A 17304-nucleotide genomic window follows, 5' to 3' on the forward strand; every position below is an offset into this window, starting at 1 on the left:
TTTTTGCTGCGTTTTGTTTCTTTGTCCGCTTCTGTTGTCGTCAGCGGCACGGGAAATGTGGGCGGCGCCATTCCTCGGCAGGCTGCTCCCTCCTTCGCGCTGGGCGGCTCTCCTTATGGGCGCACTCCTTGCGCGTGGGGCTCCCCTATGCGGGGGACACCCCTGTGTGGCAGGGCACTCCTTGCGCGCATCAGCACTGCGCATGGGCCAGCTCCACATGGGTCAAGGAGGCCCGGGGCTTGAACCACAGACGCCCTAACCACTGGGCCAAAGTCCGTTTCCCTGGTTGACCTTCTTCACCTCCATGTTAGCTGAGTGTTTGTAAAGAAATAGTCTTTGCTATCTTACAGGCACTCTGCCTACCACACATTATTGGAAGACTTCACACTACTCTGTCTAGGTTAATTCATCTCATATATTTAAGTAAATGGGGTGTTTCAGTCATGCTTTCTACCATTGGCACCAATAAAGTAAAGGAGAAGGGGAGTTAACTACTCCAATCCACTTCTCACTAATTCTGAAGGGAGGAGTAGAGGAATGGCACTGAGTGACAGTTGGGAGTTGAATAACAGAGTCTTTCAGAGGAACAGTAGGATCTTTAGAAGGAGCACTAACCAAGAATCAGGAGCAGGGCTGGGATTGGATAAGGCAAGCAAGGCACTTTTGGTCATAAAATATAAGGAAACACTTCCTCTCAGATGCTGAACCTGCACTTACATGACCCTGACCTCCTTAAATTTTGTGCCTTAGCCAGCTCACATGCCTTAACCCCAATACCGCCACTGGCCTGGAGGCATGAATTCTGACTCTACCTTACCATATGTCTTAGTTTGATAGGGCTGCAGATGCAAAGTACCAGGAATGTGTTGGCTTTCATAAAGGGGATTTATTTGGTGTAAAAGCCTATAATTCTGAGGCTATGAAATGTCTAAATCCAACCACCATCAGAGATGCTTTCTCACAAGTTCAGCTACTGGCAGTCCTGGCATGCTGCTATGTGGTAAAGCAAGATGGCGGGCTGTCTCTGCTGACATCTTTACCTTTCCCTCCAGAGTCTACCGTCTCCTGGAACTCAACTGTGGGCAACCAGGCCTAGGGCTTGTCTCTTTCCAGGCTGCCTTTCTCAGTCTCTCAGTTCTTCTCTGCCTTTCCACAGCCGTAGGTGAGCCTGGAGTCCTCTCTCACATGGCAGGCTCAAATATGGCAGCTTCCTTTCTCTCTGTGTCTCTGTTTATATCAGCTCCAGTAAGAGGGTGGAGAGTCAACCTGAGTCATGCCTCTCTTATGTTGCCCAATCAAAAGGGTCTCACACCACAGCAATGGATTAGTTCAGAAACATAATCCATCTCTTTTTGGAATTCATAACAGAACTTCAAACTATTGCATCATAGACTCACTGAGCAGTTCTTTACAAGTTAGAATTTAATCTCATGCAACTTCAAATTCCCCACCTATAAAATGGGAATGGTGCCTGCAGTACCCATACTGTAGGATGGTATGAGGATCCACAGGATGTGACTCTTTTGTAAGTCATAAGCATGTATATTATCACTGTTGTTTTCCTTCTTTTCCATATAAAATTTAAGGGTGGTGTTAAATTTAGCAGTGTTTCTCAGTATTAGTTGAGCATAACTGGGTCATTGGGAGCTTGTTAAAAATCCAGATGCCTCGGTCCCATCTCAGAACACTTAAATCATATCTCTCAGGCCAGATCCCAGGAATTAGTATACCTTGTGTGTACTTTTAGTTCATTAATTATACCTCTTTAACTTATATTTTTACTGGTTGCTGTAGGATTTACAGTACACATCTTTAATTTATGATGGTCTAACTTCAAATAATATTACATGACTTTCTGTGTCATTTAAGAACATTACACAAGTATACTTCAGATTCTTTGCTCCTCTCCTTTGTGCTATTGTTGTCATACATTTTACTTTTACAGATGTTATAAATCCCACAATACATTGTTTCTCATTTTTGCTCTAGATGATCAATTATCTTTTAAAGCAATTAAAAATAAGAAAACAAAATTCCTTAATTACCTCCATTTTCACCATTTCTTATATGTACTCTTATTCTTTATTTAGCTCCATCTGGTAAATCTTATGCTGGGAATGAATTATCTCAGAGTTTTTTTTTTTTTAAATGATAAAGAACATCTTATTTCATCTTGACTTTTGAAAGGTATTTTTTCTGGATATAAAATTCTGAGTTGACATTAAAAAAATGTTCAGTAGTTCAAAGGTGACACTCCATTGTGTTCTGGCTTACACAGGTTCTGAAGATTCATCTGCTGTAATTCTTACCTTTATTCTTTTGTGTTTTCTCTTTATCCTTTATTTTAAGCAGCTTGACAATTATGTATCTATACGTATACGTATTTTTTTTTTTTTTGGTATTTATCCTTCTTGGGATTCTATAAGTTTCTTACATCTGTAGTTTGACGTTTTTATTAGTTTATAAAATTATCAGCCCCTATCTCTTCAAGTATTTCTTCTGATCCTCTCTTCTCCTATAGAGATTCCAATTACACTTATTTTAGACCATTTGCTATTTTATCACAGGCCTTGTGTGTTCTCTATTCTGGTGGGAGTTTTTTTAAACTCCTTTCTCTTTTTGTTTTAATGGGAATAATTTGTCTTGACAATAATTTCTTTTGGCAAGTACACTATTTCTTTCCTCAGCTGTGTCAAGTGATGGGCCCTAGGAATCAGTTTATTGTAAAAGCTCCTCGGGTGATTCTAATGTACAGAAGGGCTGAGAACTACTGCTAGGAAGGAGATATCTAAGGAAGCAAATGTACTTCACAGAGCCGATGATAGCATGAGTGAGTGTTACAGAATTATGAAACCAAAGCCTAATAGGGCCTTCCACATCTTCAAAATGAGACATTTGAAGATTAAGAGTGGAGGCTAACAGAAGTGTAGATTTACCCCCTCCCCCAATAGATTCTGGAATTTTTCTCCTCTCTGACCACACACTCAGCCTTCAGCCCTTCATGACTGATTTATTGTTATCAGAAGGAGCATATTAATTTAATGATTTCCACACAAAGTTTGCAGGTTGCAGTCTGATTTCCAGGGTCATTTTGTCGACTGAAGTTCCAATTCACAGTAATCTATAGCCCAGGTTCTCAGATGCTCCAGACAAGGAAAGCATGTTGGCAGTTAAAAAGGGGCTCTAAGAACCTTGTCTTTCTTAGTGTGTTTCCCTGTTGGCAGAATCGCATCGCGAAGCGGAGCAGGAAGCTGGTGGACTATGACAGTGCCCGTCACCACCTGGAAGCCTTGCAGGGTTCCAAGCGGAAGGACGAAAGTCGCATCTCCAAGGTAAGGGCTGCTGGGAGCTCATTTGACTGCTGACACGACTCTCCATGCTTCGCGACCCATAGCAACTGGGGTTTTTGAAATTAAATATTTCCTTTTGAAGGGAAATTTGTTGGAATCCGGGCAGAATTTAAATGGAAACGTGGTGCTTATGGGCTGCTTTCCATATTTTACAAACTACGAATGAGTATTAGAAAACATTATTTTAGGCTTCACATGTTTTGGTCAGAAAAGACTTTGCCCCCAGTTGTGTTGTGAGACTGAAAAAGTAATGTGTGCCTGCATTTGCTAAAGAGGTTGTGGCCCATACTTAGTGCTGAAGTGGAGATTCAAATGGGGCACTAAGTTTGATATTCTCAGGTATAACTAGAGATTTGGAATATAGATATATACTGTATTTTCATAACATTTATTTTCTTGTAGAAAATCCATTTCAGTAGCTTTTTTCCATGTATGCCAGGAATTACAGATTGCAACTAATGGAAGTCACCTGCTCACTATTCTTTCTGTTTCTGGTCTTGCCCCTACATATCTGCTTATAACAGCCACCTAAGTGGTCTTTATTACATATATTGATATTTTTCTCCACTGCTTAAATATTTTAATGGCTGACCTTACCTGTAGAGAAACAAAATTCTAAATTTTTATGCATGGCATATAAGAGCTTCACAGTGTGGTTATAACTCGCCTATCTGTCCTTGTCACCTTCCCAGCCTTTTTCTTCCTCCTCTCCTTCCCCCATACACATGTCCTAATTTCCAGCCTCTGTGGCTGACACATCAGTTTCTGAGCAGCTGTAACAACATCTACCTTTATGAATGGCCTCATACATCCAGGCACTGTATTCAACACTCCATCTATTAATACATTACTTTTCCTTAATCCTCACATCAGCCTGCAGTGAGGTACTACTGTACCTATTTTATGAATAAAATATCTGAGGTACAGAAAGGTAATGTGATCTGACAAGGTCCAACCCAAGGCATTCTACTATTATGCATTAAAATACCTTCCCTATTCACTTCTTTACCAACCATTTGCTGATTCTCCAAGATTCAGTTAAAATATCACCCTTTCTATGGAGCTTTCTCTGGTCTCTGCACCATCCTCTCCAATAGCATGCTCCTTAACAGACTGTAAATTCCCTCACTGTAGCAGTTATCATCTTGTAATGTAAAAAAAACAACAACAACTGGGAGTTTTTGGGGGGCATCCATGTCTAGGACCCAAAAGAGAGCTGTGTATGTGGTTGGCAGTTGACAAGTTTTGTGTAATGAATGAATCAGCCAGCAAACGCCAGAGCAGCCATCACCATCAATCCAGTTTTCCTGTTTTAATGAGCCTGAAGACTTCATTTTTATTGAAGAATTGCTGTGGATTTTAGCCACATTTCTCTCCTGGAAATGTTTCTAGACCTCCCATAAAGTGCTTCCTGTTATATGTTAAATGACGTTGTTGTATACAGGTATGGCTTTTGTTGCTAAGTGATATTTTAATGGAAACAAATGTCATGTGTCACTTCTAGGCAGAAGAGGAGTTTCAGAAAGCACAGAAAGTATTTGAAGAGTTTAACGTTGACTTACAAGAAGAGCTACCATCACTATGGTCAAGGTAAAGACTTTTTTTTTTTTTTCCCCTATTCATGTTCTTTTATCTCATCCAATCCCAACAATAAACTCAGTTGTTCCTCCAGTGTTCAGAAAGATACACAGATGAGCACAGATTAGTCAAATGACATAACCAAGGTCTCCTTGTTAATGAAGAAAATGAAGAAGAGAAAAAATGCTTAATCACATTCATATCTCACAAAACCAAACCCCATATTCTTTTTTTTTTCCCACCTTTAACATTGATACAGTACCTTCTTTGCTTTTGTTACAAGATTTTCTGTAAAGATAGCATATTCCATTTAGGAAGTTCAAGAATAGTGAATATCTATTGGCTTATCCTTATTGCCTGTGATGCTTCAGTGCAGCCCAGTAGAACTGTTCTCTAGCTATGTTTTCCAATATGGTAGGCACTGGCCACATGTAGCTATTGACTATTGGAAATATGGCTAGTGTGGCTTAAAAACTCAGTATTAAATTAAATTTTATTTCACTTAAGTTTAAATAGCCAAGATTGGGAACCACCTACCGTATTGCATGGCACAATTTTAGACTTGGATATCTTTCTTTGTTGGAGAATCAAATCTTAACTAGAGGCACTAGGAGAACTGCCTTTAACCTTGAATTTTACAAGCATACCTTTTCAACTCTTGGTGGAACTTCCTTTATTCCAAGAGCTAATACAGTCTTCTGGCTTAGATACCAAGCCTCCACTCCCAACCTTGATCTTTAAATCTGAATTCCATTCCTGTTTCAGGTGATATATTTCCTCCTTATTTCCAGGTAATCAGTATTTCTAATAGAATTAAGTATATATTCTGTAAGTGTGGAAAGTGTGGGACCTTACACCTCTCAATTTTTATTCAGCACCTTCATGCTACCATCCAAAACAAACATCCTTGGGCTTTCTGTGCAAACATTGCTTTGCATCAAGTCCTCTAGCCCCAACATCCAACCAGATTGTTTCCCCTATAACTTTCCTATATTGTAAGCTAGAGAAGGTTTCACTGAAAGAGATAGAAAATATATGAGGAAAAGCATGTTTTGGAAAAACACCGAGTTCTGTTCTATATATGCTGAGTCTAAAGAATCGTTAGGAAATCCAAATACGTACATCTAACTAAGCATGGTGCTGAATAGGGAGGTTTGGAAATTAGTACCACTTGGGTGGTTTATGGTGCCAAGAGAATTGTTGAGAGACCAGTGCCATTTACAGAGTATGCAGAAGAACCTATGAAGTGCTCATCAGAGGTATAGAGGGAGACCTGGAAGAGAGCGGTATCCCAGAAAAGCAAGAATGAAGGAACTTTTAAAAAGGAAGGAGTACCAGGAGTGGAAAGAGTATCATCTACAGTAGCGGAGGACTAACAAGGCATTGCCTTTGAAAACTAGGTGGTTAGTGAACTTCCAGAAATGTTTCAGCAGATGTTAGAGTCAGAAGCTTGGTGACCAGCATTGAAGAGGCTATGGGAGATGAAGAAGCAGAAGTGGCTACTGCTGCTTGTTATTTTGAGGCTCTTGACTTATGAGGGGCATAAGGACTAGTGGGCAGTGAGTAGAGGCGGGTGATAGGACAAGGCAAGGCTTCTAAAAGCATTTCGACAAGGTGGTAGCAGCATGGTTGGGACTGTTTCGGACTCCAGATATGTGGGGCAAGGAGGGATAAGGACAAGGAGACAGGGTGTCATCAGGACTGGCTAGAGAATGTGGAGGGGAATAAAGAAACATTAAGCCCAAGGGAGTGGGACAACCACCTGGAAGACAAGCATCAGTGACTTCAGGGAATTTTTTTTTTTTTTTTAAAGAGCAGGTGGGATGGAAATGAATGAATGAGAAATCTCTTGGCCCAGGAAATTAGGTCAAGCCCTGGATTTTCTCATTTCAAAGGTGGAACAGTTGCGAGTGTTGGCAAGATTCAGGATGTAGCAGCAGTAAGTAATTACAGAATTTAGAGTGGAAGTCTGACTGGGTTCAAGGAGGTCAGTGAATTAGAGGGCTTGTTTATTTGGATGATCATAAGGAAGTGGAGATCTGTCATGTGCATGTTAGGATTTGGTGAAGGAGAAAGAGGGAAATCCTAAGATGTGTGCCCTTGTGGACAACGTATTGGTTTGGGTGAGGGCCTGGGAGGTTAGTAGGTGAGCTCTGAAGGCTTTAAATCTGCACATCTGAATCTCAGAGGAGGGAGTGTAAACGAGCTAGAGGCCCAGAGGAGAGCTAGAAGCAAACTCTCCTTCCCAGCCCGTCTCCCATCAGGAGGCGTGACACTGGGCGCTTCCTCTGCTGCAGGGAGCCTAGGGTAGCAGCGACCCCTGGGGGAAGGCAGGGCTTCCTTAGGGCAGTGTAGAGGGTGGAGGTGTTCCTAGAAACCGGTTCTGGGATGAGCTCAGCTGTTAATGCTTTAGACAGTTTGAGAACAAAGAGGCATCTTAATAAAGAAATGAAGTTGGTTTTGACAGCTAGTCAGGAGGGGGCGGAGGCTGTCTTAGTGAATTCCTTTGGGGAAATGGTAAAGTCTCAGAGTCCCTTGTTTATGAAGAACTTGTGAAATGAAATCTTCCAAGCAGATAATACCGGGACCCAGAGCCTGGTGCTCTTCACTGGCATATTTCACTGCCAGTGATGCTACTCTTCTGTGAGCCAGGGTTAGTCAGAGTGTGTCCTTCCAGTGAACAGTGCCAAGTTTGTTCATTTCCTTGTTGCTTCGTTCACTTGCTCATTCATTCATTCATTCAGGAATGTTTACAGTGTGTCAGGTATTCATGCTGGGGCTCTAGTAGTCAAATGGAGTGCCTACTTTTAGATTGGAGAAAAATGTTGAACACTTATTTTCTAAATAAATACGTTCTAGTTGATTTAATTTTTAAATTCTAAAAAGAAGTGTTTAATCATGCTAAAGAAGGTCTTTCTTCCTGGTAGTACACCAAAGAATGAAATTGCTGAGAAAAAAAAAATTGAAGTAAAGAAGTTAACATATTTCTGTTTATCAGAAAATTAAATTGAATGACAGAAGAATGGGGATTTTTTTGCTAAATGTCTCCAAAGATTACTAACTTTACTATAAAAGTCCTTTCAAATGAATAAAAAACTAAAATACTAAGAAATAAGCAAAACTATGAATTGGCAATTCACAAAGGGAGAAATACAAATGGGCAATAAATAAATGAAGAAAAAGTGTTAACTCTAATCAAAAGAATGTAGATTTAAAAGGCAATAAGGTACTAACTTGCCTATGAAATTTACAAAGCCTTTATAAAATGTAATATATCAGTAAAAGGGGCCTTTTACTCAAACTTAAGGGAGAATAAAGGGCACAGCCTTTTTAGGAGAGTTTGGCAGTGCACATTGAAAGGCTTCTGTTGTCCATGCCTTTGACCAGCACCCAGGAAATGATAAAATGGTGTCCAAAGGTTTTTTTGTTTTTTTTTTGTTTTTAGATATTCTTTAAAATTGTACTTATCTTAGTGGGGAAAAAAGGCCAAACACCCATCACCCAACTTCGGCTTCACCCCTCCCCCATCTCACCCCACCTTCTGTTTAAATCTTATTCCTTCTTCAGGGCAGCCCAACTTTGTCCTCCTAAAGCAGATTTTTGCAGCTGACTCAGGAGCCATTATTCTCTCCTCTCAGTTCTTTTAGCTATTACTGCCTGTACCTACTCATCTTTAATACTTAATCGTGTATAGCCTTTTGTTTTAACTTTTTCATATGCTGCTTTTAATCTGCTTCTTTCTCCCATCATGTATTTCCGCTGTAAATAGGAGCATACTGAATCTTCATTAATTGGCCTCTCTGGTTGCTCCTTTAACTGGATTGTAAATTCCTGGAAAGACTCTTATTTCACCTTAGTCTAGCACTTTGCACGCAACCAGAATTGGATTGGCCCATTGTAGAGCAATTAAATGAGGACAAGTATTCAGAATTACTGTCTTAGTTGATTGAGGTCCTAGAGAAGGCCCAGGAGTTGCAGCTCAGAGTGCCTTGGGAAGACTACTCTGCAAAGGAGGGTGGGCAGGGTACCTCTGCTCAAGGGTGCCAGAGAAGCTGCAGTGGCTCTTCCTTTCCCATCCAGCTGCTACCTTGATTAGTTCCCCCAGTACAGGTCTGATCCATCTGCTTTCCCCTTCATCAAGCACCTCTAGGGCTGGCCTTTACCTGCCAAATGAATGCTGTGCTCCGTGGGTTGGTGAGGTCCTCTGCCCCACACACGAGGCTGTCTCACCAGGCTTTCATCACCCAAGCTTCTTGTCTGACCCTCCCAAGGACCTACTAATTCCCAAACACTGTGCCAGTTGTTTCTTTATATGCATATGTGTGATATATACATATATATGTATATGCATGTATGTAAAAGTATATGTCTCTATATGTACAAACACATGCATAGATATGATTAAGTGTATGATTTGAAATCAATTAAAAGAAAAACTATGCAAACTCAGGGACACATGATCACTGTAGATAGAGAAAATTGAGATGAAGACAAATATGGTAGGAATTTAAGATACAGGATAAGACATAGACGTAATAAGTCTTGTTGGAGGGATGTATTTATTTTTAATTTTTTTTATTTTTAAAGAAGATTTAGAGTACATAAGCATTACATTAAAAAATATAAGGGATTCACATATGCCCCATTCCCTCCCCCTCCCACACTTTCCCACATTAACAACATTCTTCATTAGTGTGATATATTTGTTACAATTGATGAACACATATGAAGCATTGCTACTAACCATGGACTACAGTTTACATTACAGTTTATACTCTGTCCCACACAATTTTGTAAGTAATGACAAAATATACAATGGCCTGTATCCGTCCTTGCAGTGTCATTCAGGACAAATTCAGTGTCCTGAAAATGCCCCCATATTACACCTATCCTTCCTCCTCCCATCCCTCAGAAACTCTGTGGCCACTGCCTTTACATTAATGATTAGAGTTCTTCCATTGCTAGACTAATAATATGTCTATAGTAGAATAATAATAAGTCTACTTTAGTCCATTGTTCATTCCCCAATCTTGAGGATTTGGGGATGGCAATGCCCACTCTGCTTCTAATTGAGAGAAGGTTTAGAAGTGGGATGTATTTAGCATTCAACTATTATTTCATCTCTAAATGTCCAAAGTGGACTTCTAACTATTATTTGTTTTGACTTCTCAACTACCTCATTCATGGTATGGTACAGAACTTGGTGGCACTGAAATAACAACATTCATGCTTAAGAAGCATTTCTTGCCAAACATTCCATATTTTCCTACTGCAGTATCCTCATTACCAGCGCAAATACTGCTTCTCCACTTATTGACTACATGGCCCGGTAGGGGTTAAGGACAAGAAGCAAAGGTATCCTCAGGACTGGCTAGAGAAAGCAGAGCGGAATGCTTGCTAAGGAAACATGTTAAGCCTGAGGGGGGGCAATGACCTGTAAGAAAAGTGTTGGAGATTTCAGGAAGATATTTTCTTTTTTAAAAGAGCAGATGGATTGGAATCTTGTGGCCCAAGAAATTAGGTCAGTGGCTTGATTTTCTCATTTCAGAGGTGATGGAGAGATTGAGGATGTCGAGGCAGTAAGTAATTGCAGAATATGGAGTATTAAGTGAGGTATCCTGGGGCCGAGGAGGTCAGCGAATTGGAGGGCTTGTCTTTTATTTGGATGACCATACGCATGGATGTGAATATCTGTCATTTAGTGTTAGGATTGGGGAAGGAGAGGAAGAGGGAAATCACAAGATATAGGCCATTGTAGGCAGTGAATCGAGTTGGGGTGAGGCCCTTGGAGGTTGATAGACAGCTCTAACACTGTTAGAAATGCAAATTGTCTGTCTCCCCTCCAGACCTCCTGAATCAGTAACAGACCTTCCAGGTGACTCGGATGCACACTGAAGTTTGAGAACCACTGTCTTAAGGTTTAACTAATTTTTAGGAGAGGTTATTCTGCATGTGGAAAGATGTTTTCCTAGTCATTAACACATCAGGAAAACCCATGCATACGTTAGGTTAAACATTTTATTTAATCCAGTGTTGTTCAAAATTGTATAAAGAAAACATGTTTTTAATGTATTTCATTGCCATTACAAGTCCTCTCTTGCTGACTGGTCTTGCCTTCCACTTTCTTTCCTCTTTGTCTCTCCACATGCTAGACGAGTTGGATTTTATGTCAACACTTTCAAAAATGTTTCTAGCCTTGAGGCCAAGTTTCATAAGGAAATTGCTGTGGTGAGTAATGATGATGATTTTTACCTATGGAATATGAAGTAAATGAATATTTATTCTGGAAGCAAATGAAATAGAATAGCAGGAGGCCAAAGAATTCATTCTTTCTTGCATGTTTCTTTTAATAGGGTTTTATTCCTCTCAGTAATCTTTCTATGATATTTTTATAATTCTCTATATCTTTGAAGATTCTAACTTACAAGTATACAAAAATGCTTTCATGAACATTGCCTGCTTTTCTTTTCCTTCTGCAAGTCTTGTCCTTATGTCATTCTCGCTTTTTTTTTCTTAAAGTCATTTTATAAAGCTGGAATTTCAGCTAGTTAAGGCTGATGAAATGTTTGTCTCAAAATATTCAGAAAATAGGCAACTTGATGTTGACTAATATTTTCTTAGTTCTGCAGGTGGTTGTGTGACTTTATCGCTAGTAGAATTATAAGCTTTTGTTTTCTGCTCAGTACACTGGTTAAATAAATGTATTTTTATTTTCTCAGTTTATTTATGTTTGTGTTTTGTTGCATTTTATTTGAATCTTTAATTGGGTCATTTACAGAATTTAAGTTATCCTGATATCATTCTTACTGTCAAGATTCTTAGTTTCTCAATAACAATTACTTTCTTGGGTTGAATTGGTACCAGAACGTCTTACAGTTAATAGACAAGTAGCCTCTATCCTCCTTAGCTTTGCCACAAACTGTATGAAGTGATGACAAAACTGGGTGATCAGCATGCAGACAAGGCCTTCACCATTCAAGGAGCTCCCAGGTAGGCCCCTGGCCATCAGAGCCAAGTTCATTTTCATACTCCTTTAACATACTGCTTCTTGAAATGTCTGTAGTCCATGTACCAGCCTACATTATTCATCCTACAAAAGCTTAAAAGGGGCTTTTCCATCTAGGGGTCTGAATGCTAAACTTAGCTCTGTGCTTTTACAAATTATTTTGGCCTTTAGAGTTACCTGATAAAGGCTCTTGTCATTTTCATGATAGAACTAGCTGACCATCTACCTCTCTGCTGTACAGGGGACTTGATGGAAATGATGTGAAATCTTAATATATGATTTCTCATTGTGCATTCATTATTTTCTTTGGAGGAAAGAAGAACTCCCCAAACCCATGACAATTAATCCCAGTGTTTATTACTGGCACTGCCGTTGTTTATGAATCTATTTTGGGAAAAGAAAGGGAAAGTAGGTGAGACCTCATCATGACCTTATCTCCTAACTTTGACTTTGCAAACACAACTTAGTTTTGGGGTTGGTTTTTTGTTTTTTGTTTTTTTTTGCATGTTGTTTTCAATATGCCAGTCAAATATACCAAAGACTGTGCAGTGATCTATAGGTGAATTGTCTACCTTGTCAGGGTTCAGCTTCACTCCAGCTTTCTCCTATGATTTTGGATTCCCTGTGTTTTTCTATCCTTCTTGGCATGCAGCTCCATGCCAAGAAAGTTTCAGCTTTATGACTCTGCAGTTAACTTGTTATTCCTTCCTTGAGTAAGTCCTCTATCCTCGCTGTTTAAAGTTCTCATTTATTTTTAATCTGTAGGGGGAAAAAAAGACTGCTATTGAACTAAGTGGCCTCTACGTTACTATGTAGCCTTGGCACTCCGCAATTGTGAATTTAACATCAATCAAAGCAAACACTCATGTGTATGCATTTATGGAAACACACTCATACATGGGCAACAACATCTGCATATATTTATGTTTGGAATTCTCTGGAGATAACTAAATTTTTAATTCCTTGCTCTTTGGATGAATTGTACTCATACTCTGCTAAGCGAGCATTAAGCATATCCGCTCTTTTGCAGGGAAAGAGCGTTGCCTAAAAGAACACACCAAAAAGGTAGAGCTACTGTTTTCAATGCAGTTTGTACAATATCGGGCTAGGAACAAAGAAGGAATTGGAATGTGGATGTGAAAATGACATTTGGGATATTTTAGAAATGAATACACGAAGAAATTCAGGGTGGCTCACTTGTATGGAAATAAAAGGAACAAATACATCTTAAAATCTCAATGCTGCTCAATCAGAGAGTGAAGAGAAAGCGGGCCACAGCCACGGAGCAGATATTCCTTTCTTTGTCCCCCCTCATTCCTCTGCAGCACAGGTGGTGAGTGAGCTTAGTGGGATCCCCGTGGAAGCATAGCCTGGGACTTTCTTCCTGTCAGAAGCCAACAGTGCTGGCACATAGCCCAAAAGTGTGGTATCAGTTCCTCTCGAAAGGGCCCGATTCCCTGGGCCTTGAACACATAGACCATGCTGCTGTGTCCATGCTCTTTATTTTGGGGTCCTCTGAAAGCTGTTCCCCCAAGCTGTAGACTTGAAAGACTCCTAGAGAGTGGAATGTGTTACTAGTGTCGTTCTTAGTCATTGCGGTTGGGCTGTTCCTAAGCATCTGGTACTCTGCTGGGCACATGGTAGGATCACAGAAAACCTCACGGACCCTCATTTGTTTCGTTTCATTTGCTTGCGCGTTTTAAGCTGTCTTATTCTATAAGTTGTGGAAAGGTCAATAATTAATGAATTGGTTTATTTCCATATGTTACTCAGAGGGCACTCCTGCAAAATCTTAATGCTATCCTAAGGCTCCATTTTAATTAAAAATGTACAATTTTTAAAAGACTTTTCTACGGACTGGGATGTGGCAAGATTCTCTTGTGAATCAAGAATGAAATTAGTTAAATTAATTCAGTTTATATATGAAAGATTCTTGAGGAGCCTGTTTGTCATAATAGAAAGAACAGAGGGTTTGCATCAGTCAGGCGTAAATTCATACTCCCTCTCTATTGTTGCATGATGGTTGGGTCCTTTACCCTCTCTCTGCCTCGCTTTGCATACTGGTAGTCTGGGGACAGTAATGCACTGCTTTTGTGAAGATTAGGGATAGCATGAATGGGGTCTGGCACAGTGGACAATAAATAGTATCAGTTACCACCATCACTGTTAACACAACCAAGGCTAGCTTGCATGGGGCAGTGGGATGCTATTCTTCAGTAATTCTCTGGGATGGAGGCCTCCTCATCAAATAAGTCATGTTCCTTAGAAAGCTCCTTCCTTAATCCCGTGTATCCGTGTAGCGATTCCGGTCCTCTCCGTATTGCAAAGACACCATCCCCACCCGAGGACGCTTCGCCCATCCCGAGCCCCATAGCCAGTCCAAACCACACACTGGCACCTGCGTCTCCTGCACCAGCTCGGCCTAAGTCACCTTCACAGGTAAGCAAAGATGGACCAAATCCTGGTGAGATGAACCCAGCTGGAATGGCCTCATGATGTTGGAGAAGTAGGAGGTTTTTCTGATGGGGGGGTTTTGAGGTGTGAGGCCTTCAACATTGTGATAGCTGCTAGGGAATCAATGTATTTTTCCTACTTGACTTTTTTGTTTCTTCACATACCCTGTGCTTGAGTCTGTTGGGACATCTTACCATGTCCTCAGTTTCCTTTATGCTCTCCTCTCATTTCTTGCTCTCAGAATCCTTTCTTGCAAGGCTCCATTTAATTACATTCCCCTTGAAATCTTCTCTCCTCTAGCACGTTCAGTTACATTTAGGGCAAATACTGCCAAGCACACCAGTTATGCTTATATGCCATTACATGTTTTTTGTTGTCCACATTATATTGCACACAAGTAGCCATCCCACTAAAGTGTATGGAACAAATGATTGAAAGACACACTAAGGTCCAGATAAAGATCACTATGGAGACCAGATGCTGCTCAGATCCTCCTTGTTTTGGTGAAAATGAAATTCTTGTAGGAAAGTCTGAACTTCCCAGTCCAGTTCAAACTTTTCTGTGTGTGGTGGAAACTGAGGAAAGTCTTAGGAAGATATATAAAATAGATGTCATCTTTCAGGATGCTGGAGTATAGGCTGCCTATAGCTGATCTCATTGATTCAGATAAGCCTGCTTGATTCTCAGATTTAGAACAAATTCTAATTTGTTGCTGAAGTGAGAAATTATTTTCAGTTTATTTCAGAGAAGGTATTGCCTTGGTTGAATTTTGAAGATCCTGCAGCCATTGTGTTGAGATGGAGTCTCCTAGCCAATGTTTTCCTCATTTGACTGTGCTTGGAGAACCTTCCAAGTAGACAGCATTCCTTCCCCGAATCTTGGAGGCTTATTTTCATATGCAATTCTAAATGTCAGTGATGAATCTGTCCACCTAGCCCTGTTCGCGTGATATTTCTGCAGGTCTCACATGCCGTCTTTGGCTTGATTGACTTCTGTTTGTCTGTGTTTAACATTTCCCAGACAAGGAAAGGACCTCCCGTCCCACCTCTGCCTAAAGTCACCCCGACAAAGGAACTGCAGCAGGAGAACATCATCAATTTCTTTGAGGACAACTTTGTTCCAGAAATCAGTGTGACAACACCTTCCCAGGTATTGGTGCTTGTCACAGTGCTGGAGTGTCCACCAAAGTACTGTGAGGGAGGGGTTGTTGGGTCAGTTCTAGAGAAAGTGGCAGTTGTTGGAGCCGTCACTATGATTTTAACTATCATTTAGATTACTTTTATTTAGCTGGTATGTTAGGGTTTTCCAGAAGAACAGAACCATCAGGGTGGGTATACACACACACACAGATATTAATATTGAAAGACTTATAATAAGAATTGTCTTACATGATCATGGGCTCAGAGTTGTACAGCAGGCTGCAAGCTGGAGACTCCAAAGAAGGTGAACCTGGCTAGCTGAAAGAGAGGCAGGTATTCTTTCTGACTTCTAAAATCCTCAGTTCTGTCTTAGATATCTCCAGCTGATTACATGAAAAGACTACCCTTTTTGCTAAGAGCAGTCTCCTTTGTTGAGTGTAGATGCAATCAGCTATAGATACATTTAACTGGCTATAGCTACAAATCCACCTACAAAATACCTTCACAAAAATTATTAGCCTGGGGCTTGCTTGACTAAGCAAATGGATACCATAAAGTTAGCTATCATACCTGGTATGTCTAAAGTGTTCTCAAATGGGAGATGGACAGTATTTGAAAATACTGGGTTGTAATTTTTTTCCTGATAATAAGAATAGTGAAAAGTTATTGCAGAAAATTGGGAAAATACTGAAAAGTGTAAAATGAAGAATTTTAATAACCACTCCAATCATACCACTCTGACGTAATTGCCCACTGAGGTACTTTGATCTGTTTTCTTCTGGTCTTTATTTTTAGGGTATATCTTGTACCCCCAAAACTCAGATTTATTATTAGATACTCCTGGCTTTTCTCCTTAATCATATTGAGCATTTTTTTTCATGTCATAATATTTTCTTTGCAAAAAATGTTTAACCATAGTATCAAACAGTGGTTCATCTGTCCACCCAGCTCTGTTCACGTGTACCACCAACCCCGGGTTGTTAGACACAGGTTGTGTCCAGTTTTTCTTTTATTTCATCAGCACTTTGGTGACCATTTTCATCCAGTAATTCATGTTTGTGCTTTTATATGGGCTCCTGGTAGAGAATAGGTGAATGAAATTAAAAGAAGGAAATATTTTTTATGGCTTTTGTCCTTCAGCAGGGTCATAGCCATTTATATGTTTTGGCAAAATGAAAGTCATTGTTCCCTCTGCTTTGAAGCCTTGGGGACACCTGGATGTATATGTCTCCCCCGGCCCCACCCCCACCCCCAGTCAGCCTTGGTGAAGCTGCAGACCTGTCCCTGCTAGATGCTTGGTGGTCTCAGTGCCTCAGGAATACTCTTGACTCCTAGACTTGCTCCTAATGCTAGTTAAGCCATGTCTTTAAGAATAAGTCCCCAGAGAAATCATGCCAGAGACATCCACACCCCTGTTTCCAGGGTCAGAAAGAATATTTACCTTTTCTAAGAGGTGTTGACACAGTGCTGTCATTACTGAGATCATCAGTAGCCACACTATGTACAATAGCACAATTACAGCCACACCCCATTGATGATAGTAGTCACAGTGTGTCAGCAATAGCTGGGTGCTCATAAAACACTGGAGCAGTGCAGTTGCAAGTCACTATTTCAAGCCATTTATCAACAAAGCCAGTGGTTTTAGCTATTGTTTTCCTTCTTCCATTGTTTGTATGAGATGCTGATTTTGGTGAGCTAACTAGACCGTGAAGTGTGATTTAACAACACCTTTGGGGGAAGAGGAATTGCATGTTTATCAGTGCATAGGTAAATTATA

The 17304-nt window shown here is 40.3% G+C and overlaps 1 protein-coding gene across 2 annotated transcripts in view; it reads left to right on the top strand.

Moving 5' to 3' along the window:
- Positions 1-17304, top strand: part of AMPH (amphiphysin) — a 267871-nt gene that overhangs the window by 182878 nt on the left and 67689 nt on the right. For both annotated transcript variants that reach the window (XM_058296765.2, XM_058296766.2), the window contains exons 6-11: positions 3225-3332; positions 4855-4940; positions 11081-11156; positions 11836-11918; positions 14235-14373; positions 15409-15537. In XM_058296765.2, the coding sequence (XP_058152748.1) occupies positions 3225-3332; positions 4855-4940; positions 11081-11156; positions 11836-11918; positions 14235-14373; positions 15409-15537 (621 nt within the window). The remainder of the gene's footprint in view (positions 1-3224; positions 3333-4854; positions 4941-11080; positions 11157-11835; positions 11919-14234; positions 14374-15408; positions 15538-17304) is intronic.

This window comes from Dasypus novemcinctus, chromosome 5, assembly GCF_030445035.2.
Source record: "Dasypus novemcinctus isolate mDasNov1 chromosome 5, mDasNov1.1.hap2, whole genome shotgun sequence".
Lineage (NCBI taxonomy): Eukaryota > Metazoa > Chordata > Mammalia > Cingulata > Dasypodidae > Dasypus > Dasypus novemcinctus.